This window comes from Bactrocera neohumeralis, chromosome 5, assembly GCF_024586455.1.
Source record: "Bactrocera neohumeralis isolate Rockhampton chromosome 5, APGP_CSIRO_Bneo_wtdbg2-racon-allhic-juicebox.fasta_v2, whole genome shotgun sequence".
Classification (NCBI taxonomy): Eukaryota; Metazoa; Arthropoda; class Insecta; order Diptera; family Tephritidae; genus Bactrocera; species Bactrocera neohumeralis.
This window is the reverse complement of record NC_065922.1, coordinates 59,665,547-59,690,191: the sequence shown is the minus strand read 5'-3', so window position 1 is coordinate 59,690,191 and position 24,645 is coordinate 59,665,547. Positions and strand designations below refer to the sequence as shown.

Sequence of the window (24,645 nt, the reverse complement as noted above, 5' to 3'; positions counted from 1 at the left end):
CGCCCAACAATACATCAACATTCGCAATATCCGCATCGCTGATACACTGCGTCGCGTTAATTTATTCGCTACGATCAACACCGATCCTGTGCGCTCCGGAAATACTTTTGTTTCATCAGCGGGCCCAAGCGTCACATCACCTTAATTGTTTACGATCAACTCCTTCTACGTACAGCTTTGGATCAGCCGCGATGCTGATATATTTATATATAACCAAGTTCAACAGCGATCCCGCACGTATTCATTTGACCATTTAATTAAGTTTTTCATTAAGTGTAAATAAAATTTGTGGTAAAACAAAATTGTCACTTGCATATTTCTTTACCTTGAAAGGGTTAGGACTCCTCCCTTAATATCCAATCATTCAAGCCAGCGAAACCGAGATGCTAATACGTGTTTATATTCACGACTCAAACGTTTTATATCAGATTCAGTTTTTTCTTAACTGACTTTCTTAAAGCCGGTATATATATTCACATTTGTTATTTTTTATTTGAAGATAACAAACTAACCCTTTTCGTCCTTTTTTCAGTTTTTCCCTTCAAAGTGTTACAATCATGATTCAAATGTATAACGTTGTGTCGATAGTCCAAAAACAACTTTGTCAAAAGGGTTTTAATTCATAAAAAGTTTCAATCAGTCAAAAGAAGTTTTCGAAAGTTTCAACCAACCAAAATGTGTTTTTGAGTGATAACTCAATACGAATAAATTAGACTCATACTAATTCATCAAAATGTAAACAATTTTTCTGAACGACGCAATTAATGTTACCGTTTGAATAATGACTTTCGAAAGGCGGACACGCGCAGTTGGGCGCTTTATTGCGTCGTAGTTTTCGCATTGTAGTAGAACAATAGGTTTTTATCGTATTTAGCTCTTCGCAAGCCTTAAAGCAAATATCGATTTTAGGACTTATTGCCATGTTTTTACGATTTGATTACAGCGTGCGACATATGGTAGCTATTGACAAGTTGTTTGGACTAGCGCAGTGGTGATGCGTTAATGGTTAAAACTGCTGTTGTTGTACAGCTGATGGTGATTTAAGATCGGCGTACATGGACAGGCAACAGATTTTTTCATTGACGGTAGATGGGGAAGACGATAGCTCTGACACCGAAACTATCTCAGTCCAAAGCAACATGTTGCCGGGTTAAGTGGGAGAAATGCCAGTTCCTGAAAAAGGCTGTTGATTTTCTAGGGTACATTATAGTCTGGCTGGTGCACTAGTATTACAGTTGTACAATCCAACTGCTCTAACTGAAGTTCATACGGACGCCTCGATACATGGATATGGTGTACTATTACACTTAAAAAGTGGAGAGTATAACTTTTATGGCTGCACTCCAAGATCGTTACTTATTGCAACGCGTTCGCAATGACCATGAAAAAGAAGGACATCCCACTAAGAGTATCCCGGTGTCCGTTGCTATTACAAGACTTTGACTATGAAATAGAACACCAAAATGGCTCGAAGATGCATCACGTTGATGCGTTGAGCAGAATAGCGTGTCTTATGCTGGATTATTCTTTTCTGCATAGGCCAAGGCAGGCTCAGCAACAGGACAAAGATTTCTACTTGAAACATGGGCTACTCAAAAGGATCCAATAAGGGAGCTTATAGTGGCTTCATCGCTGATGGGGGATGAAATATTTCGGACGGTACATAAACAGGATCACTTCTCTGTGAATAAGACACAGTTAGCAGTTCAGAAAACATTTATTATTCCTCAGTTAGGTCCAAAAGTAATTAAAATCGTTAAAAATTGCATCGAATGCATCAAGACAGATTCAAAGGCTGGAAGGAGAGAAGGTTTGTTAAATCCAATACATAAGGAAGATCAGCCATTAACCACTCTTCACTTAGATCATGTCGGTCCCATGGACCAGACGAAGAAAGCGTATAACGTTGTAGATGAGATTGGAAGGCAGAGGCAGTCGCTGATCGTTTCTAAAAACAAGCCGCTATTTTCGGGAATCCACGGCGTAATACAACTGATGGGGGTGCTGTGTTCACGGAAAATCTCTTTAGAGATTACGATGCAAGGGAAGGTATAGAGCATCTTGTAATAGCTACAATCTCCGAATAAATTATTAATGAACACATTTACGAGTTTCAGTTTTAGTTATAAAAACACAACACAAGCTACATATAAAGCTTATCTTTGTTACAGTTTCGCCTTGGTTTTCATTTATGGACGTATTTAAAATATTTGGTGTCATTTAAATAATTATCAAATAAGAGTTTACCTGTTGAAATGCAAAAATTGTCCACAAAATTGCGCTTTTGCCGCCTTCAATTTTTAACTCTTCTTATTGCTTTTCTTCTTTTAACATGTTAATGCTTAGATCTGTTTGATTATCGATACTTTTTACTTTATTATAACAACAACCATTTCTTACTTTAGGATTCCCTATTCAATTACAAGATGCGTTCCAAAGTAAACAGGACTTTAAAAAAAAACAGAACAAATGGTTTTTTCGGCAAAATCGATTTATTTTATTCAAGATAGTCTCCTTCTGCTTCAATACAGCTTTTTTCACGGTAATTTTAAAACAAAATTTAATGTTGGCTCTTTGTTCACAAACATACTGACACTTAAAACGCAATAACTTCACTTCCAATCGATGAAATTTCACGAAATTCGACCAGTCGACATAGATGGCGCAACCAGGGGCGCTACATTCAAAACGTCCTGCTTACTTTGGAACGCACCTTGTAGAAATGGGTTTACTTTAGCGACAGCGACAACTGCAAGCCGTGAAGTCGTGCAGTCTATGTTAAGATGTTTTCGTTGTTCGAAATGAATTACCTTTCCCCAACAGAGTTGTAGATAATCGCTACAAAAATAACGCCAACGTTTCGAACATCTTTAACGGAAAATTGGTGAACCGTGAGGGAAAGAATTCAGCGGCGTAATTTTAAAAGGTAAATTTTTTTTCCTGGAAATAATTTACAAAAATTCAATAGTGGTTAATTTTTGGACAAACTTTAAACTTTTTTTATATAATTATTGTGCATATAAGAGTTTAAAATATTAATTAGATGCGTGGTGTTACACTCCTGGTAACACCAAATAACCCAATGGCAAAAGCGTATTATTTAATCATTTTATTTCTGTATTCTTAAAAACATAATTGTTTTTCAATAAAAGTTTAAGAACTATTTTTTAAATTTATATTTTGATTAATAATTATTATTTATTTTATTGACATTACTTAATTTTATTCAATGAACAACAGTTTAAAACAAATTTAACAAACAACTTACATTTTATTTCAGTATTTTCATTTTTACTCGTTTTATTACTCGTACAACAGAAACTCTAAAAGCTAATTTTAGCATTTCAAAATTTTTTAAATACCACGAAAAGTTGTAGCGAAAATGGTTTTCTTTGTTCTTATCCAAAAATGCCTTGTAGAATTCACTCATCTCATCTGCAGTTACTTCCCCATTAGTTGCAGCTCCATGCGTTTTGACGAACTCTTCCCGTTCCTAAAAAATATTTAGGGGTTTCATATAGTCTCATAATGTTATAAGTCATAACGAAACGAAAACATAGCGTTAAGAATTGTAATTGTGTAAACTAATTTTTTATTCAATCCAATAACAATGATTTTAATCAAATTTATGATTTTATGATTTTACAGAGCGTTATAACAAGTTGTGAGTCCCCTATATATATTTATCAAAATCAATGCTTATGTGGCGAATGAAACACCACAATTATATAAAATTACAGATTATTTATTGAAGAACACTTGTATTCTTGTTGGCGTCTGTATAATGAGTTACGCTTCTTAAAACTAAAAACTAAGAATTAGGAATTCAGTTGAAACTGAAATTCCAAGAATGGACAGAGAATGAATAACTGACAAACAGTGTTGTCAGATGTGATACGTCTTGTCTGTGTGCCCACACTTATAATGTAAGTGTAAATAAAATTGTAATGGTTTTGACGACATCTAAAATGTGTCCCAAAAAATAACCGAGCTTTTTACTTAAATCATACAAAACGGGGCGATACTCTCATCAACACCCCTCCTTATTCGCCTCATGTATCCCCAAGTGACTATTTCCAAAATTGAAAACCAACATCAAAGTAGCATTTTATGTTAAGGGAGTGGTTTGGGTTTCAAGATAAAAAAAACTTTTTTGCGAATTTATTTCTTAAATATGGATTGAGTAATTTTATTCAGACCTTTTGTACATTATTGAGCACACTTTTGACAATATAGGGTAATTTTTTTCGTCACTTTTTCTATTCAAAACTTTAGACGCGTTTTTCTCAAAACTAATTTTTCAAAGACCGTGTTAACTGTCATCTCAAAACTATTTTACCGATTCATTTCAAACTTTGTATGCATTTTTGACATATAAAATACCGTCCCCACCGTTTAGCAATATTTTTTACATTAAGGGTGGTTTTCCACCCACAAAATGGCGGAATTTTTAGTGGAAAATAACAGTTTACACTTTAAATGGCCGCCAAAAATTTTTAAATAAAAAAAATTATCAGAGAACGTTGGGAGGAAGATTTGATTGTAATTTGACTAATTTTTCAGTTTTTTATATTCGGATAATTTCCAGCCGAGTTATGGTGAACACCGCAAATTGTTTTTTTTTTTTTTTTTTAAGACGCTTATTATTACCCCATATTAGCAAAAGTGTACTCAATAACACTGTGGAACATTTTTGGGATTATTGTCTGGGGGGTGAGAAAATCCAAGTCAGGGTGATGGTACTAGGTCAGTATCGTAAAAAAAAAACTGACACATACTTACGCCAAACCCTTTGAGGGTTTACTATACTGACCTAGTACCATCACCCTGACTTGGAATTTCTCACCCCCCAGATTAGCTGTTGTACTATGTAATATACAAAAGGTCCGAATAAAATTCCTCAATCCATATTTAAGAAATAAAATCACAAAAAAACAGATTTTTTTAGTTGGAAGGGGCTAGGACCCCTCCCTTAATATCCAACCATTCAAGCCAGCGAAACCGAGATGCTAATACACATTTAGGAGTATTTATACCTGTCGAACCAAATGTTTTAATCAGATTCAGCTTTTTTAAAGTCGGTATGTATGTACATATACTCACATTCGTTATTTTTTTTTTTTTAACATAACAGACTAACCGTTTTCTTCAGTTTTTCCCTTAAAAGCAGTCCAAACATGTTTCAAATATATAACGTTGTGCCGATAGTCCAAAAACAACAATTTGTCAAAAGGGTTATAATTCAAAAAAAGTTTCATTCCTTCAAAAGAAGTTATAAAAAGTTTCAACCAATCAAAATGTGTTTTTGAGTGATAACTCAATACCCATAAATACTTAATCATCAAAATGTAAACAATTTTTTTATGGAAAGTTTTTTTTTGACTTTAATTGAATTATGGCTCCAAATAATGTGAAAACTGGAAGTTTCGGAAAATTTTACCGTTACCTAATGACGTATGTACACGAATATTTTACTACGATAATCATCTTTATGGTAGTGGCATTAAACCAAATTTTGACTGATTAACGCTTTTCATGATTTTTTTTTTTAGTGTTAAAGTTTATTTTACAAAAAAAAATTTACTTTAATTTCTTTAATTGTAATTGTAAAACCGACAGTAATATTGCATATCCTGCAGAAACGAGGTAAAACGTAGTAAACGAATATCTGTGGGAATTTTCACGTCTTTCCATGCTGTGGTAGAGACGTTCTGCGAGTACATCACAGTGTTTTGTCCGGCTAAGCGAGATGTCCATAAATGCGGCGTGATAAACACGAGTTTTCAAAATGTATTCTTACGAGTCAAAATACAACTCAGAACTATATTTCTAATATATGCGAGCCAATGTCAGCCAGGAGTGAATGAATGACATTATGCCATAAGTTTCCGTTGAACCACCTCGAAAAACACCAGTGCAAGGCAACTGGTTTGCTGTGATGATTTTACATATTGTTCGTTAAGGGGGTATTCTGGTCTAAGTAGAAGCATGAATTTCAGGTAATTTTTAAAGTGTCGTAAAAAAGGCAATTTATATTTTTACTATCTGTAATATTCTGCGATATCACGATTTATTATAATTTATATACATACATACATGTATATAACTAACAATTATAATATTATATTAATAACTATCGGACTTTCCGTCCGGCACGGTCGGCGTCAAATATATATCTAATATTAAATGTCGTATTCACAGACACGTTACATCAAAGCCTTCCTTGTTGCTAAATTATGAAAGCGTATTGTCACTTTCTTTTTTTTTCCCCTGCGGGTACGGGGGGACCCCTCCGGGTTCGAGGGGAAACCGAATATACCCGCGGTAAGGCATGCCTGTCGTAAGAGGCGACTAAGATCCTGGCCACCAGTCCAGGGCTGTATGGAGGCTCAACTGGTCGTAGCCTCGGCTACAAGGTCATACGAAAGACTTTAAGTAGCCCCTGGAGTTCGCTCCAGTCTGCTCATTGGGTTTGGCCCTTTGTGGAGATTCGTGGTGGCTGTGGTTAAAACCCAAAGCGGGAAGAACTGACTTTGTCAGTCGAATGTGGAGTTGCATTGCAACCGGGTGCCGGACCCAAAGTACGGCAGAGGTTTTAGATGGGCCTCGAGCCCTACCAAGGTGGTTAGTGTGTCCTTACCGCACTGCCAATTGGTACTGAAAATCCTTACCCATTTTTCAGGGCGCTTATCGACGCATTGTATTGATCCGTTGTGCTTTTGAGCACCGTGGAGTTAAGCTTTTCATAAGCAGGATCCCACGTAAAACACATTGACAGTTGTCACTTTCTTTAACAGGTACAGATCTCCACACTATCCATTTTTTTATTAGTTATTTGTTAATTTTAGAAGAGTACAGAAAAAAATTAAAAACTAAAAAATTTCAAAAATTATGAGCTGACGAAGTGGGGGGTCTCTAAAAATTTCCACGTGACCATACCCATGATTTCAACCCTCCTAGTTATCTGAAACCAAAAAAAAAAAATGAAAGATTATTAATCTAGAATAATGTCGCAATGGCCGGAACTACGAAAAAGTGTGAAATTTTTTTTTCAAAAAATTGGGACTGCCTGAAAAAAAAAAGTTTTTTTGGATCACTTTTTCTGACTATTTCGAATTTTTTAAAAATAATAAAAATAAAAATTTGGGGATAGGGCTAGTTCCAACCATAGACAAGCCTATAAAGAAGACTCTATAAAAATTTCTAACCTGAGAAATCGTGGGTATCGTTCCGAAAACGTCAGTTTTGATAAAAACGCGTTTAAAGTTTAGGAGACAATTCTAGTGAACACCGACGCCACGTCACAAAATCGGCTGTATCTCCGAAAATAAATCCAATTTTGAAAATATATACATTTTTGAATAATATATATATAAAATATATATCAATTCGGTTTTCGTGCGAAACATGGCACAATAGAGCAAGTAAATAGAATTACTAACGAGATAAGGAAAGCATTTGAGCACAGGGAGTACTGTTCAGCAATATTTTTAGATGTAGCTCAGGCGTTTGATAAGGTGTGGCACGAAGGTCTTTTATACAAGATTAAAAAAATTCTACCCTTAGAACTGTATAAAACATTGGAGTCTTATTTAAAAAATAGACGATTTGTGGTAAAAGTGGGAGATTTCATATCTGATGAACGACAGATAAGAGCTGGTGTACCCCAGGGCAGTGTTTTAGGCCCAACACTATACATCATATATACAGCAGATCTTCCAACAGCTAATAATATATTAACTTCAACTTTTGCGGATGACACAGCTATAGTGAGCCGTAACAAATGCCACATTTTAGCATCACGAATATTAGCGAAGAATTTAAGTTCTGTCGAAGAGTGGCTAGCGAACTGGCGTATAAACGTGAATGAACAGAAGTGTAAGCATATTACATTTTCGCTAAGACCAAAGATGTGCCCGGCAGTAAAAATAAACAATATATTAGTACCCCAAGCGAACGAAGTAACATATCTTGGTATTCACCTAGATAGAAGGCTCACGTGGAGAAAACACATCTCTAGTAAAATAACATGTATGAAGATTAGAGCTGCAAATTTAAATTGGCTTTTAAATAAAAACTCAAAACTTAGCCTAGACAACAAAGTGCTTTTGTATAATGCGGTCATAAAGCCGATTTGGATGTATGGCATTCAACTGTGGGGTACGACCTGTGCAACCAATATTGATATATTACAAAGGTTTCAATCAAAAATGCTTAGAACAATCACGTGTTCACCATGGTACATGCGTAACGAAAATATCCATAAAGACCTTGGTATCCCTATGGTAAAGAAAGAAGTAGAAGACAGCAGAATTAAATATATATCTAAACTCCGAGATCACCCAAACCCTCTGGCTAATGCTTTGGTACATTCCTGCGATCAAACACGACTTAAAAGAAGAGATATGCCAGCGTACTAAGGAGCAACGTATCACCAAAACAGCTCAATCACTTGCTTGAGCCTGTCTAGTTTTTAATTAGATTTAAGATTTTATAACTTATTGTTAGGCTTTAAGAAAAAGCAGATTCAATAAATAAAATAAAATTTTGAAAAAAAAAAAAGAAAAAAAAAAAAAAAAAAAAAAAAAAAATCCTTCCAAGGTCATATTTTTGAAAGTCTAAACTTTCAAGATATATAAAAAAAATCGATTTTTTCAAAATTCTAGACAAGAATACCCCCTTAAACAAACTTTCCCCAAACTAAGAATTTAAAAAAGTGAGACCTACAAATTGTTCACAATTTTCTTGACAAGTTTTTTGAAATCTTGTCCGTATATCAGAGATAATTAGAAGGAAATATTACTAAAATAGTGTCCGTGTCCGGTCATTGGAACGTAGTCATGTCCAGTTGGCATAAAAGTAATAATGAAAACATTGTGTTCATGAAATTTATCCAGTTATGGGAGATGTACGGCTATGAGGAATGTCCGTAATAGGGAAATTTACTGTATTAGATATATATATGTACATATGTATATACAGTCATGGACAGAGACTTAGCACACATTTCAGATAAGTTTTTTGTGTTATGAAGTAAGTGAATCCTAACAATTTTGCACGTTAGTGTATGGTTTGACTTCCACAACTTATAATTGTAACAGTTTTCTTCACATAGCGGTCACTTGAAAATAATTTAAATGTGGAGTTCATATATGTATATAAATGACTAGGATGACAAGACGAGTTGAATTCCGAGTGACTATCTGTCCGTCCGTGCAAGCGATAACATGAGTACAAATTGAGGTATTGTAATGAAACTTGGAACACATATGCCCTAGCACTCAAGGGAGGGGGAGTGGAGATGGGCGAAATCGGACAAAATATCTCGTCATCAAACAAACAGTCGTCGCACTCGCGACTAGGCTCCCACGTCACTGTTGACAGTCATTACTTCGAAGTCTATCTTGGAATCAGCATTAACACCAACAACAACGTCAGCCTCGAAATCCAACGCAATATCTCTTACCAACAATCGCTACTTCGGACTAAGTAGGCGATTGAAAAGTAAAGTGCTTTCTCGACGAATAAAAACAAAACTCTTTAAGTCACTCATTATTCCCGTCCTGCTATATGGTGCAGAGGCATGGACGATGACAATATCTGATGAGTAGACGTTACGAGTTTTCGAGAGAAATGTTCTGCGGAAAATTTATGGCACTTTGCGCGTTAGCCACGGCGAATACCGCATTCGATCGAACGATGAGCTGTATGAGATATCATACGTTACATTCGTAATTTTTGTGCTTCAAGTATAAAAAAGTCGCATTGTTTGAAAATGTAAGTTTCAAATATAAGTTAGTTGTTTTAATTGCTACTGAAATATATAACGGCGAACTATTTTGCATAAATTTACTGTTAAGGACCAAAAACAAAACAACAAACTCGACCAAAACAATTTAAATTTCCCGTTTCCAGTCGGAATACCATTGCGCGACGTCGCGGGATGGAAAAAGGTAACTGCAATAATTGCACAGATAAATTATAATTGTGACTAAATGCAATCAATTAAAGGTTTGAGCAGACTATAAGATTCACTTAAAGGCAAAAATGCGACGAAACAAAAAAAAATATCCTACACTTTTCATACCCTTATCAAAGTTAGAGCAACAAGTTAGTGAGTTATTGTCAATAAATATTTGGTGCAGCATGTCGGAGGTAAATGCAGACTCTAACGAACCAATTACATAAAACAGTGAACTATCACAATTTTCTAAAGTGGCAGACCCACCGCCCAAAAAGCACCAGACTCTGCTTGAACAACAAATCGAAAACCAAATTGTATTCCAGAATATCTCGATATTGAACGATAATAAATTTTAATATAAAAAATATGTTTAAAATATTGAAACCTACTAACCTTTGAAAATGTCTATATAAACAAAAAATTTATCAACAAAAATTCAAAAGTGATACTGAAAAGTTGAAGTTAAATAACTATAATTTACTTCGAGAAGTCGAATTAAAAACTAAACACTTAATCTATAAATATTAAAAAAACAGTTTTTCATAATAAAATATGTAAGATTTTTATTATTACAATGAAACAAAAGTCTGGAATTTTTAATTTGCAAATAATTCGTTTATTTTATATTATATTAAATAATTGTTAATTTCTTTATTTTGCTCTTTTATACTTTGATATGGCTTCGCTTGGAATCTCTTATTGGTGGCACATTGCAAAAAGCAGAAACGACTGGCGCGCTGTTGTTAACTCGGCTATAACGATACGAAATTCATTATACGTAGTATATGGGAGTTGGGATAGTATCGACTCGATTTGATCTATTAACTATTATCATGCCACAAATAATGTTCCTTGGGTTTCACTTAGGTGTCTCACATACAATTACTAATCATAAGAAGAAAAGTAAACCGGATGTTCGAAAATCCTGGTAATAGATATATGGAGACTAGGTCAAGTTTTGGCCCAATTGTATATACATATTTTAGGCACAAAGATATAATGTTATGAGTAAAACACGCTTTGGTGCAAAGTTTTATTCTTTTATACCAATTGCTTCCTGATTTGTGTACGGGAAAGTAAAAGAATCAAATGGGATTTAATATTGTGTTGGATGAGAAGTAGCTCCGATTTCCACCATTTTCACAATGTGACCTAGAAATGTGAGAAGAATACTACGTATTTAGTCGAAATCGGTCAGTCGGGTCAAAAGATATAGGATTTCACTATAAAGTGGGTGGTGCCAAGTCCATCGTCCAATTTGCACACCGACTCTCATAAAGCTCCCTTATACCATCTCGGAGGTAGTTTAGAACAATACCGTTGTATGGGGACTAAACGGGGTTATTTTCCGATTTCATCCAATTTCACAATGTCGCTAGGAGTACTTATAATATTCGAGCTTTAGGAGATATCTACATCAAGCATATTAGAGGGTCACAACCACTTTTTCAAAGTTTTTTATCCACACGTCCCCTGTGCCAAATTTCAGTTTTATATCTTGTTTGTGGCCATGGCAATGGTCCGATTATGTCCATCTACGAATTCGTAATTATTTTTAGGAACCTGCATACTAAGTTTCATCAAGATATCTCAAATTTTACTCAAGTTACAGCTTGTACGGTCGGACAGACAGACATTCAACATTTTATATACATATATATAACCCTATATCTATCTCAATTAATTTTAGGTGATACGTACGTTAGGTGAACAAAACTTTGTAGCAACATGTTGCAAGAGTATAAAAAGGTTAAATTGCTATTAAATTGCACAAAAAAGTTCCAAAATATCCGGCTAATAGTAAAACCCGTGGAAATTGAACATCTGGTCGAAGACTTTGCAAACGGTGTAATAATCACTTCTAAGCTAAGATCTGGGCACTCTCCTAACCTGACACAAAGAGAAGTGAGGTTTGTTGTGTCCGTAGTGAAGGTAAAAGTCGGAATAATTCCGACCTAGGTGACCTTTAAAGCTCAGCAATAGTTGCAAAAGACCATAAACTTTTTCACCGTAATAATTTTCAAGGGAGCCTGGGTCGAATCGTTACATCCGTGAACGTATTACTCGTCACGTAAAAGCCTGCATTTCGTACTATGACATACGTGATCGTAACGCTTCTATCGTAATCTAGCATGATGACATACGTAAACGATTATATAAACGTATCCGTTCGTTCGAATCGTCATTCGAACGAAAACTACCACTCGCAATAGACAAATTTATGTAAATGTAAGCAAATTTTTTTAAATTTTATGCTTTTTATAATTTTTAGTAATAAAGAACATAAACAAGAAACAAATTAATGGAATATCTCATTAAAAATTAAAAAAAAAAAAAAAAATATGAACCAATTTTTTGTATTTTAGTTGCTATTAAAAATAAAATTATTTACAAGGTTAAGGACATATACATACATTTTTGAATTCAACTTATTAAAAAATACTTTATTTGGTTGATTGCGGTGAGACGGTTCGCTACCCCGGGTCCATTTCTTGTGTGTGATAAGAATCGCAATTTTGAGGGTCGTAACTTATTTTAAATTTTATGCAGATGTTATGTAATGCTTCACAAACGTTAGCAAATCTTCCACTTGTTCAACGATACATCTACAAAATTTTGTTATAAGGATTCATAATTTGTTTTTTTTTTTATACCTACGCTATTGCTACGATCTCTTAGCTATCTCCGCACTATTTTTTTATCCCCATCACTTTCACTAGAGCTCAAATAAAAAAACAAAGTTGGATCCATTTTTATATTCAATTAGCTTTTGTTAGTTTATTGAAAATTTCGCAACAGTTTTGACAGTTCCACATCTATTGTGACTTAAAAATACGATCTAAAGCAATGTGGAATTTAAAAACTATTGTGAATTGAAAATACATTACGATCCGTTTACCAATCACCCCATACGATTGACGTATCACGTAATTTTCTTTCGTATGTTTGCCGATCCGTGCACGGATGTAACGATTCGACCCCAGGCAATTATGCTTGAAAAAACCCATATCTCCTTGGGTAAAAGATAAAGATGTATCGCTGAGGCAATATTAAAATATGCCACGAAAGTTTTGAATTTTGAATGAAGCTTTATTCTCCGGCTAGAATAAGTTTAGTCTGTTTGGAATCAAACAGCAGAAAATCGCGTGGAGAAGATCGGTTAAAGCACTCAATAAAAAAATTTCCTATCTTCAATCAAATACCATGGAATGGGTGTTACGATGTGGGAAAACGAGAGAGCTAGTATGATAGGAAACTTTGAATGTATTGTATCTACTATTGGCAAAAGTGCAAATTTTAATAATTTATAACATACAAAGTGCCATAAAATTGGGTCTAGGTATAAATTTTCTTTTCAACGAGACAACGACTCTAAACATTCAGCGAAAATTGTCAGGTTATGGCTTCTTGATAACGTCCTAATACCTTTTATTTACAAAGTTGTTGATATTTGTCCAACCTGATGTTCAATTTCTATCGACGGGTTTTACTATTTATCGGTTATTTTGGACCTTTATTGTGCAATTTAATAATAATTTGCGTTTCACCGCTTTAAATTTTTTTCGATTTAAAAATCTACAAAATTAGAATAAGGTAAGAGTTTTTTATTAATTCGAAGATTGTACGATACAATAACTATGTAGAAGTGAAACGAGATGAGCGCACACTCTTGACGCATTTCTTTGGTGTGCCAACAAAAGTCCCGTTAATTAGGGCGACTCCTGTCTGTGTGGCATGATAAGTACCGTTAGCATCTGAGCTTATTGATAATATTGGTATATATAAAAGTTTATTATTGAAATAATAATTCCTATGATTTAAAGCAGTAAACATTTATTTTGAAGAGAAGTGTAGACTTATGACGTCTGGTGCATAAGTTATGTTGAAAACCGTTAAAAGTGTGATAACTTAATGAAATAATTGAATATAACTCGGGAACTACTTGACAGATCTCAACCATTGGTGTGTGAGGTTTTCTAAATATTCCCATGATATATTGTAAAAACGGCGCAAATTGGATGCCAAGCACGCCTAATTCCCATATACTAAACTTTTAAAATCCATATGATTGTTTTACTTTATAGTATAGTTACAAATCAAACATGAATGAAGTTATCAGAAATAGACACAAAATCCCCGCGGTAATTCATCGCGGTATTTCATCTTACATCCAAAAATTTGTCAAAAATGGGTGAAATCAAGTCAACACTTCCCTTAGCCCTCACATAAATTCTTTTGCGAAGATCTGAAGATCTTACAATTTACCAGAGTATAAAATGTTCGATTACACCCGAACTGATAGTAATAAGTATATTACTTTCCAATATTATATTTTCAGTCAATTTATATGGTATAGGAGTAACATTTACTTCATTTTATATACTTTTAGCATTACTACCAATAGCTAATAAAACAGATGCTCTCTGAGTTTCATTAAGGTTCCTCACATACCATTACCAATATGTACATACATATGTACATATATGGTCAACTTGATGTTTTGAAAATCCTGCCATATGAACTCTGGTTTTCGATATATAGGGGCTTTAGGCCCGATTTTGATCATTTTTATACTTAAGGGGGGGTAAGGTTTGACAATTTTTTTTTTTTTATTTTTTTTCTGAACGTTTAACTGAAGTTTTAGGTCATTCGGAGAAAAACTAACGAAGTTACAGCAGGTTGAATAACGGTACCTCTAACTTAAGTTTGCGCGCCTTCCAGCTACCTGCGCTGAGCGGTAAAAACTTTGAATCGGTTTTCCCAAATATGTCATTTTTAAAGTCGGTGACCAGCCTACAGAAAAAACTACTGCATCGATCGTTTTGAAATTTTGTACAAATATTCTACATATGTATGTATATATAGCTCTCGAATGACGTCGAGTTTTTCCAAAAATTTTAGTATCCTTCAAATATTGTACTTTCATATAATAATAAGTAAAATAAACCTACAGCAATAATTTTTTCTAAAAAAATTCATGAAAAAAGGTCTTTTTTCGACGAAACAAACCTTACCCCCCTTAAGATAGTTTTATCCCGATATATACTTTAGAGCTTAGAAGTGAATGAATCGGATGTATTATATAGGAAGTGGGGGCGTTGCTATATGTAGTTCCATTTCACCCATTATCGCAGCATATTACAGAAATGTGATGATAAAGCTGCCTACCTGTAGTGAAATTGGTAGACTAGGTCGGGCGACATGTTATTTCACCTAAAGGTGCCCCGCCCATTTTCCGATTTTGACACCGACTCCTATGAAGCCCTCTAGTGCCAACTTAAATGTAAAATTTCACAATGAACACGTGTGACGATATCTCAATTTATACTCAAATTACAACTTGCTCAGACAGGCGAACGGATGGACAAACAGTCAACCGGATTTACTCGTCTCTTCCGGCCGTTTTTTTTTATTTAAAAAAACTTTTGTAGCGCTCTTATTGAAAAACCCGTTACGTTAAATTTCTGAGTTTTTTTAATAACAAGCTCCGATATTTTTTCGTCAAATTTAAAGCGATCAAGCAGACCTACCACCTACTAAAACCTCCAACATCAATGGGACTAAAACGCATAAGTTCTTCGACCCAATCCCTGTACAAACCCCTTCAACTGGTCGCACACGTCAATTCACTGGAGAGGCTGGAGCTACCACCGTTCTGACATCAGTAGATGGAACTGTAGTTTGCAGCAATCAAGGCGCAATTCCAGCTGCGAATAATCACATCCGACTGGACTAGGTACAGGGCCGTAGTTAATCAATAAGTATCTTTCACCCATGGAAATACTGAAAAATAATTTTTTTAATTTTGCAGCAACGTCGCTTTAAGAAAATTACTTAAGAATTGAATTAGGCAATCGGCGTAAATCCGAACTTTTAACGGAAATCAAAAGACTGGTTGGCAGCCAGCTACAGGTGTACTCGAAAACGACAAACACGATCTGTTAGCAAGCAAGTAAGGGAGACAAAATATAACCAAGATCCAAAAGCAGATCTCTAATGCCAACCAATTATGCTTCTGATAATTCGATGCAAAAACAACTTGAGGATATAACCAAACAGCTGGGGAACCTGGTTAGTAAACTCAACTATCACTGCAAACGGCAGCAAGAAAGAAACATATCGCAAAGAAGGTCCCACACTCAACATCGGCCTCCTTCGAGCTTTACGCTGATATCTTGCATCGGCAAGTTTCCGTATCCAATAATCAGTTCATATCCCCTGCACTAATACGGGCTCATCGTACACCTCAAACGGGGTTATATTCCAGACCCTAGTACCGATTACCACAGCACAGGCTCATGCACCAACATTGTTACAATTAAACTGCCAGGCATCGTATACCGTAATGTGTGAGTTGGGGGGCTGTATGACTGAGGGTGGGTGTGGTATTGCCTTCCTCCAGCAGCCCTTCGGGTCTTTCTGAAAGTTTCAAGGTCTTCACGGACTTTAGTGCGAAAGCCGCAGTATTAGTTAGTGTTAGTTCACGATTGCGTAGCGGTGGAATCTTCACAACTGGGGGTATGTGTCGCAGTTGTCGTGGTGAAGGGGTTTGTACTGCAAATTTAGCTAGCCTCCTAATACTCTGGTATCAACCTGAATCAATATGGGCTCCCTCTTAGGGAAGCAGAAGTGGTATTGGAAATACTGCTTAGGGAGTTTTGAAAAGTTGGGGGTAGACGAGTAAATTGCTCGGCTTTATAAATAAGTCTGGGCGGTGAATGATAGGGTTCTGAGGAAATGTGAAAGTTTTATGGTTAGGAAAATCAATCAATTCTGACAAGCTATCCCAGCTTAGGTATGAATTTAGTTGTGCGATGAGGGAATACAAGGAAATATTGGAAAACATTAAAAAGTGGAGAAGTTTTATTAGGGGAAATAGGAACAACCCCTGAGGCCAGGAAATCACCTCTCTCCGCGTCGATGACGTGGATCGAGTTTGCGAGAGTTCTGTTACGTTCGTTCTTTCCTAGATCGGAGGTACAGGTACCTCAAGCACAAGAAGAATGTGACCCGTCATTAGATGATGGGGAGTAGGGGTACGCCTTTTGCTTGGTTAAGTCTAAACGGTCCCCAGATCTTGATGGTTTGGACCACATACCTGGACAACATACCTGGAAGCCATTTACGAAAAGTGTGTGTGTGGGGGATATTTTCCACGCAAGTGGAAAAGTACTAAAGTCGTTCTCTTTCTGAAAATCCCCCATCCTTATCTGGGCATCAGTCTCATTCTAGTACTTGGAAAAGTATTGGCTCTGGAAAATAGGAATGAAGTATTCCTATTATAGCAAGGGGGTGTTCGACTACCTAAGCTGGGATCGAGTGGTACAACGACTGGAAGTGCTTGGATGTACGGAAATTACTCTTTGGCAGAGTTACTTTTCGGACAGAATTCCGGATCTCGGAGAACAATTTTTAGTAATTGTAAATATTTTGGTTTCTATGAAAAAACGGTGGCAATGCCGCCGGATCGTCCACCGATTGTGAATGGATTCAACATCAAGTATGTGACGCAAGTCAAGTACCTAGGGCTAACTATGAGTGAAAAAAATATGTTTCACTCCACACTTGGCGAGCGTGAAGACGCGACTGCAGGCAATCGTAGGCAAAGTACGACGTGCTGTTCACACCATATATCGTGGCTTGTGCCCCTTATGTATCGCAATATGGTGGGAAACAACGATGACGACCTCAGGTCGCCAAAAACTTCTCTCTGTGCAACGTTGTATGATAACGGCCGGATGACTTAGATGGCGTTGCAATGGGGACTCATTTGTCGCTCTTTATCAGAAGTTCTCTTTTGGTGTCATTCTGTGCAATAACACGTGGAATGAGTCTAGCAACTTGAGTAGAGCTTTTGTCGTTCTTTTCAAACAATTTTCGCAAATGTTTGTGCGGTTCGGCTATGAGACACTTAGAGAGTGTGCATAGTTAATTTTTATATTGGCCTCACATCTTGCCTAAAAAGAATTACCCTGAATGTGGTAGAATATGTATAATGTCCGCTATTAATATTTTCAAAGAAATACTTAATTCTCTAATCTTATTTATTTATGACGAGAATTTCTTACTTTTTTGCAAAATATTAAAAGCCCGCAATTCTGTTACTCTATATGTTTTATCTTTATATTTATTTCTGTTTATATAAAATATTCATGTATTAATTACATTTCTAGTTTTAGATAAAATTATATTCGAATCGGACAAAACAAAAAAATTAATGCATTTTAATGGTTTTATATAAATTGAAATCAGTAAAGGTAACTCCTTTTTTATTAAAATTCATTTATATATATTTATACATTTAAAATTTCTAATGAAAAGAATTGAATTAAGTATCGTATTTTAATCAGTATTCACCATTCCTATTTTTCTAAGCATACAAAAAGTAGATAACAAAATTCAAATTTACGAACATATCGAATATATTCAATTGAAACCGAGCGCTATTGCAACCATGAAAAGAGTTTCAAAAAGAACAGCAGTGCTAAATAGGGTAGCAGCGAACTATTACTAACAATAACACAAAGCCTGCCACTCGATTACCAGTCGTCCCTTCGTCCACAAAACACCGATTTGGGCGACAAAAGAGTCCATGTGGGAGCTGGCAATTCATCGTTTATGGATTGGGTGCATGTTATTGCAGAATACCTGATGTACAAGTTCATTAGGAATCTCGGGGGTATGGGGAATTAAGTGGACTGATGGACGTTTGTGTGTGAATTGTTTAGGCGGCGAAAAGGTTTTACTTGGAATAAGGGTTAGCGTTAGGGTCCAACCCCTGGTCACCAGTCCAGAGCAGTATCGAAGCTCAACTGGTAGTAACCGAGCTCTAACCGGAGTCTTAATTCTGGTATCACGGGGAGTAGGATCTCTTGGAGTGTAGTTCAACCTGCACATGCGGCACTGCCTTTCGGCAAGCATCGAGGTGGTTGTTGAAAATACCCGAATGCGGGAAGAGCCGACTTTTGCCAGTTCAATATGGAGTTGCATTGCAACCGGATGCCGGACACAAAGTACTGCAGAAGTTTTAAATGGGCCTCGAACCCTACCAATGTGGTTAGTATGTCCATTTCACACTGCCGATTGGTACTGAAAAATGGCTGGAATATTCAGGGCGTTGTTGAACGCATTAATTCGACCTGCTGTGCTTTTGAGCGCCGTGGGGTAAGACTATCGTCAATAGGTACCACGTTAAACACGCCGGACGTTGTCCATCACCGATTATGGTCTCTGTTTTAGGGATGTAATCATTATTTTTGTTCGTATGCAAAATGAATATGTTAACACTGGGTATTGTCAGGGGTCGGCTTTAGAATGTTTAATTTTCGAGATATTTGCGGTTAAAGTTGAAAATTAACACTATTTGAATTACGTATTTTTCGATTTAGAAATAATTCTACACTTATATTTCGCACTTTTATATCTATTATACATTTATATTGTGCAAAAATTATATTTATTTAACAAACACAAAAGAGTTTGAAACTGTCAAAAAGTGTTACCATGTTAATATATTTTACAAACTAACAAAAATAAAATAGAAAGAAAGATTAGTAAAACGGAATTTTACAGGAAAAAAAATCTTGACACACACCCCGGTGTTGTACTGTCCAGGGTTAATTTTTTTAACCGCAGCCGAAGCCCGCCGACGCAAAAAAAGAGTTTTACCTGAAAAAAAAAACTTTACACACCCCAGTGTTGGATCGACCAGGTCTCCAGTTCTACGCGAGAAAACTTGACACACCACAGTGGCGGGTAATAAAAAGATTTTTTTGTGAAAGGCAACTGCAATAATCCCGAAAACGTTACGGATTTAGTAGTAGAATATGTTTGACAAAAAAATATATCCAAACATTGTAAAACAAGACAACAAAATTTCTTCTTCTTTATTTATACCTTTTTATTTAGGTTTTTAATACTTTTTTTTTTAGTATAATCTACTCTCTTTAATTCTTTTAGTTTATTTACAATAGAGGTCTATAAGATAACACTGATTATTTGACAGATTGCAACACTTTGGTTGTTGTTAAATAAATAGAATTGAACAATAAGTTTAATATTAATATAAAACTAATTTTGCAATACATAATGTTAAATAAATGTGTACAAACGAATTAGTGAAGTGTTAGTGAACATAAAAATGCAAAATATAAGTGTAAAATTATATTCAAATCGAAATAATACCTACTTCAAATAGTGGTAGTTTTCAACTTTAAACCCAAATATCTCGAAAACTATAAGTTTCCCGCGGCTTTTCGAGGCTATATATTCTCGATTTGGAGAGCCTCCTCTATCCGACCATACCTATTTTATTCCCGATATTCTGGGACGGTATACTAAGGTTATCCCATTGTCAGTTTGAAATTGTTTTGTAAGTTAAATATTGAATTAAAACTATTGTTTCACTATATTATATAAAATAAATTTTTACAAACGAATTAGTGAAGTATATAAAAATAAACAACGGTATCACAAAAGAAATTAAATCGGAATCCTTTTATTGTGGCTTCCTTCGTTGGGGGACCTAAACTTCACTACATTTACCATAACTTTAATTCAATGTTTAATTTTTGTTCATTTCTATTCAAAACAAAAATTTATATACATATATGTATATAAAGCAATGCCACTTTTCGTTGTAATTTTATAACTTAAAACGTAATAGCTCTTACCCTCTTTTAATATTAGGTTTAATACTACTTTATAAATTTCTCATAATAAATAAATCATAATATTACTCAAGAACGGGCTGACCTATCCAAACAAAACTAGACCAGTTATGTGAAGTTTGCAAAAAATCGGTCGAGCGGTTTTTCATTTATCACATTTTTTGTAGTAATTCAATTAAGATATATATTGGGTAGTCGAAAAAATCTTTTCATATTTTGTCAATAGATGTCGTTGCGGTCGTATATCTCCAGTGCTACCAATCACATTGTGACATACCATAAAGTGTTGGAAATGTGAGATTTTAAGTTCCTTTAACCAAAACAAAACTAAAGTGGGGGAAGCTGAAAAAAAGTTACAGCTGTTCAAAAATGTGTGAAAATAATGAAGAAATTTGCTATATTTTAAAATTTTTATATAAAAAAAAGAATGCCACGCAAGTCACCAAGATGAGACGATGCTGTATCAGTTCGTGTAGCATAACAATGGTTCACTCGCTTACGTTCTGGAAAATTTCGAAATTTCGATTTACACTGATGGAATAATGTCTCTGGTGGAAAAATGCCAAAAAGTGGTCGATGAAAATGGTACATATTTCTTAATTTATTTATTAGTATATACATAAAAAAAATAAGTTGTAGTTTGATTAGAAATACGAAAAGACTTATTCGACTAGCAATATATAAAAATCACTTTTCGTTGTAATTTTATAACTCAAGAACGGGCTCACCTATCTAAACCAAATCTTTAGACTTGGTTCTGACTATTTAGTAGGTGGTTTATGTGAAGAAATAAATCTTGTACTGAAATTTGACGGTGAATACGTCGGGATGTGTGCTGCACATCCAGTCAGATTAATTATTGTATGTACGCAAACAGGGTTTGTCCGGAAAGTAATAGTACTGATTTTCTTCCGCCGCGACTGTACTTTAGAGCATGCGCACACCGACTGGATTCGGTAGAGGGCGTTCCTAGCTAACGAACGATAAAAACGTGCATTTTTAAAGTAATAGTTTCAAAGTGTTATTGTATTTCATATAAAAGTCATTTGATACCATTGGAGTAATAAAACTTTTAACGCTAAAATTGGTGACCCCGATTGCGTCAAACTAATCCCAATAATGTTCACATGTTACTATAAGCACAACAAAAATTACTCTCGATCGTTCACCTGTTTGCCGTGAGCAAAATCAACAAGACCAAAGGGTAGCAGATATGCAACAACAGCGGCGAGACGACCTGCTGCTACAAAATTCTTTATAATCCGGAGACGCTCAGAACGTACTTTTCAGCGACACAGCAACTAGCATTCCTGTCACAGACCAACACACCATCTGGTGCAAACATTAATTTCAATGCGGTACAAGGCAACTATAACAATCACTATCCAATCTAATAACGATGCTCAAATTATGGCAGTCACACAACTCAGACACCCTGAATTCTGCACCAACGATCCCGAGCTCTGCTTCATTCAGGTGGAGGCATAGCTGGGGTCGCGAAATATCACGAACGACAATACTATGTACCAGGCAGCCGTCGGCGCCTTGAAGCCTGAATACTCAAGGAGGTGTCGGACATCATCAGGGCACCACCAGTTCAAGATAAGTACATCTATTTATAAACCAATCTCATAAAACGATTCACCGATTCAGTTGATCGCCAATTGTACAAGCTGTTGACAGAGCTTGAACTCGGGAATCGGAAGCCTAGCCAGCTTCTCAGCGAGATGAGGACCCTGGCTGACAACAGAGCATCAGAAGAGCTTCTTCGCAGTAAGTGGTTGGCGCTGCTGCCTGACATCGTATGCAAAATCCTCAAAGCCGTTCAGAATAACAGCACGCTTGACCAGCTCGCCAAAGCTGCAGACAGTGCCATAGAAAACCACACCAGTTTTTAGGTTATGTCAACCAGCATCCAGGCTTTTCCAGCTCAAACTACTACCGTCGGAATTTAAACTTTACGCAGCAAAGTCAACTAGCTTCAATTCATACGGTCATCAACTAGTCACCCTCAACCTTGGTCTTCGTCGAGCTTTCACATGGCCCTACATAATCGCTGACGTTCAGTCTGCGATCATTGAGGCTGACTTCATCGTACACTATGGCCTACTGATAGAGCTAAAAAACATCGACCGGTTAGCATCACTCACTACGACGGGAAAACTTGCTGAAACCACGGAATATGGTATTTCGACAGCGGATCAGCAAGCCCTTTTCAACACCCATACCGATAACAGGTATGTCGACTTACTAAGCCGTTTTATTGATATCACCAAACCCAGCGTCACATCAGCTTCTCACAGCATGGTTGACGTGGTTTAGAACATTGTCACCACGGGCCATCCGGTAGCCGAACGAGTCCGCCGACTAGCCGGTGACAAACTAAAAGCAGCAAAAAATGACAACAACCTGCTCCTAGAGCTTAGAGTGACTCAACCTTCTAGCAGCAACTGGGCCAGTCCCATCCACATGGTACCCAAGAAGCTGGGGGGCTGGCGACCCACCCAGGACCTGCCGCTAAAGACTTATTTCAGCGCCTCCACGGAAATAAATTTTTTTCAGCAATCGATCTCACTCGTGCATGTCATCAGATTCCTGTGGCTCCAGAAGACATCGAGAAGACAACAGTCACAACACCTTTCGGTTCTTTTGAATTCCTGGGAATGCCGCCGGGACTACACAATGCAACCTAAACCTTTCAGCGCCACATGGACAACATCTTAAGAGGTTTGGACTTTGTTGGCTGTTTCATTGATAACCTCATAGTGGCTTCTGAAACCCATGAGAAACATTTCCAGCATCTAGAACATATATTCAACGTACTATGCGCCAACAAACTCACAATGAATTCCAGTTATCAAAAGAAGATGTGACATATTTTGGTTATACAATTAACAAGGACGGATACAAACCTCCAGTTGAACGCATTGACACGATCCTGTCATTTCCCAAGCCTGAGACCATCACCGATCTTCGTAGATTCCTGGGGATGATGAATTACTACCGCAAATGTATTCCCAATACTTCACAACTACAGGCACCATTGAATTCCTTTTTAAAAAATGCCAAGAAAAACGGCAGACGCAAAGTGCCTTGGACACCAGAGGCTGAAAAAGCCCTAGAAGAGTGTTGCAGCAGCAACTAGAACATTTCTTTCATCTACCGCCTCTTTCTCTCTCTCTCTCACAACTGACGCATCCGAATCAGCCATAGGCGCATTGTTAGAGGATAGCATCTGGAAGCTAATTGGATTTTTGTCTAGGGTGCTCTGCCCCACAGAGGTGAAGTACAGCACGTACGATAGAGAGCTGTTAGCAATATTTGCAGCGTGTCGACCCTTTATCATAAAAACGGATCACAAGCCTCTAATCTACGCTTTCGCACAGAGCTCCAGCAGAGCTTCACCACTACAGCTAAACCAGCTCGATTATATCTCCCAGTTCACCACTGAGATCGTTTACCTCAAACGTGGAGAGAACATGGAAGCTGACGCCCTATCCAGGATCAGTAGCATACATGCCGACCATGTTGAGTGCCGAAAGAATTCAGCATGAGTAACAAGAGGATGAAGAATTTCAGCAGCTTATTCGCAACAACACCATTTTGAAATTTCAACGTCTATCAATTGACGAAAATACCTCAATTTATTTGTGACATATCATCTGGTGTAGTAAGACCTTTCATTCCCAAAAATCTTCGCCAAGTGGCCTTCGACACAGTCCATCTCTCATATCCCAGTGAACTTCCAGTTGTCAATCATCTCAGGTATTGTTTAACAGTGATAGATAGATTTTCCAGATGGTCCGTTGCTGTTCCCCTGAAGGATATGATCGCTGACGTTGTTTGCACTGCTTTCAACTCAAACTGGATTACTCAGTTCGGCTCAACGCTCACCATCACCACAGATCAAGGTCCCAGTTTGGTCTGCGCTCTTCCCGGCTTTGACACGGCTGATTGGTGCCCATCGCATAAGAACAACGCCCTATCCTCCGCAATCAAATGGAAGAAGGC

At 36.4% G+C, this 24,645-nt stretch overlaps 1 protein-coding gene across 3 annotated transcripts in view; it reads right to left on the bottom strand.

Annotated features, from left to right (window-relative positions):
• Window positions 1-2,971: 2,971 nt before the first annotated feature.
• Window positions 2,972-24,645, bottom strand: part of LOC126760189 (COA8 family protein CG14806, mitochondrial) — a 34,630-nt gene continuing 12,956 nt past the window's right edge. For 2 of the 3 annotated variants that reach the window (XM_050475656.1, XM_050475657.1), the window contains one exon: window positions 2,972-3,493. In XM_050475656.1, the coding sequence (XP_050331613.1) occupies window positions 3,272-3,493 (222 nt within the window). In that variant the 3' untranslated portion in view covers window positions 2,972-3,271. The remainder of the gene's footprint in view (window positions 3,494-24,645) is intronic. The other variant, XM_050475658.1, reaches the window with a different exon arrangement.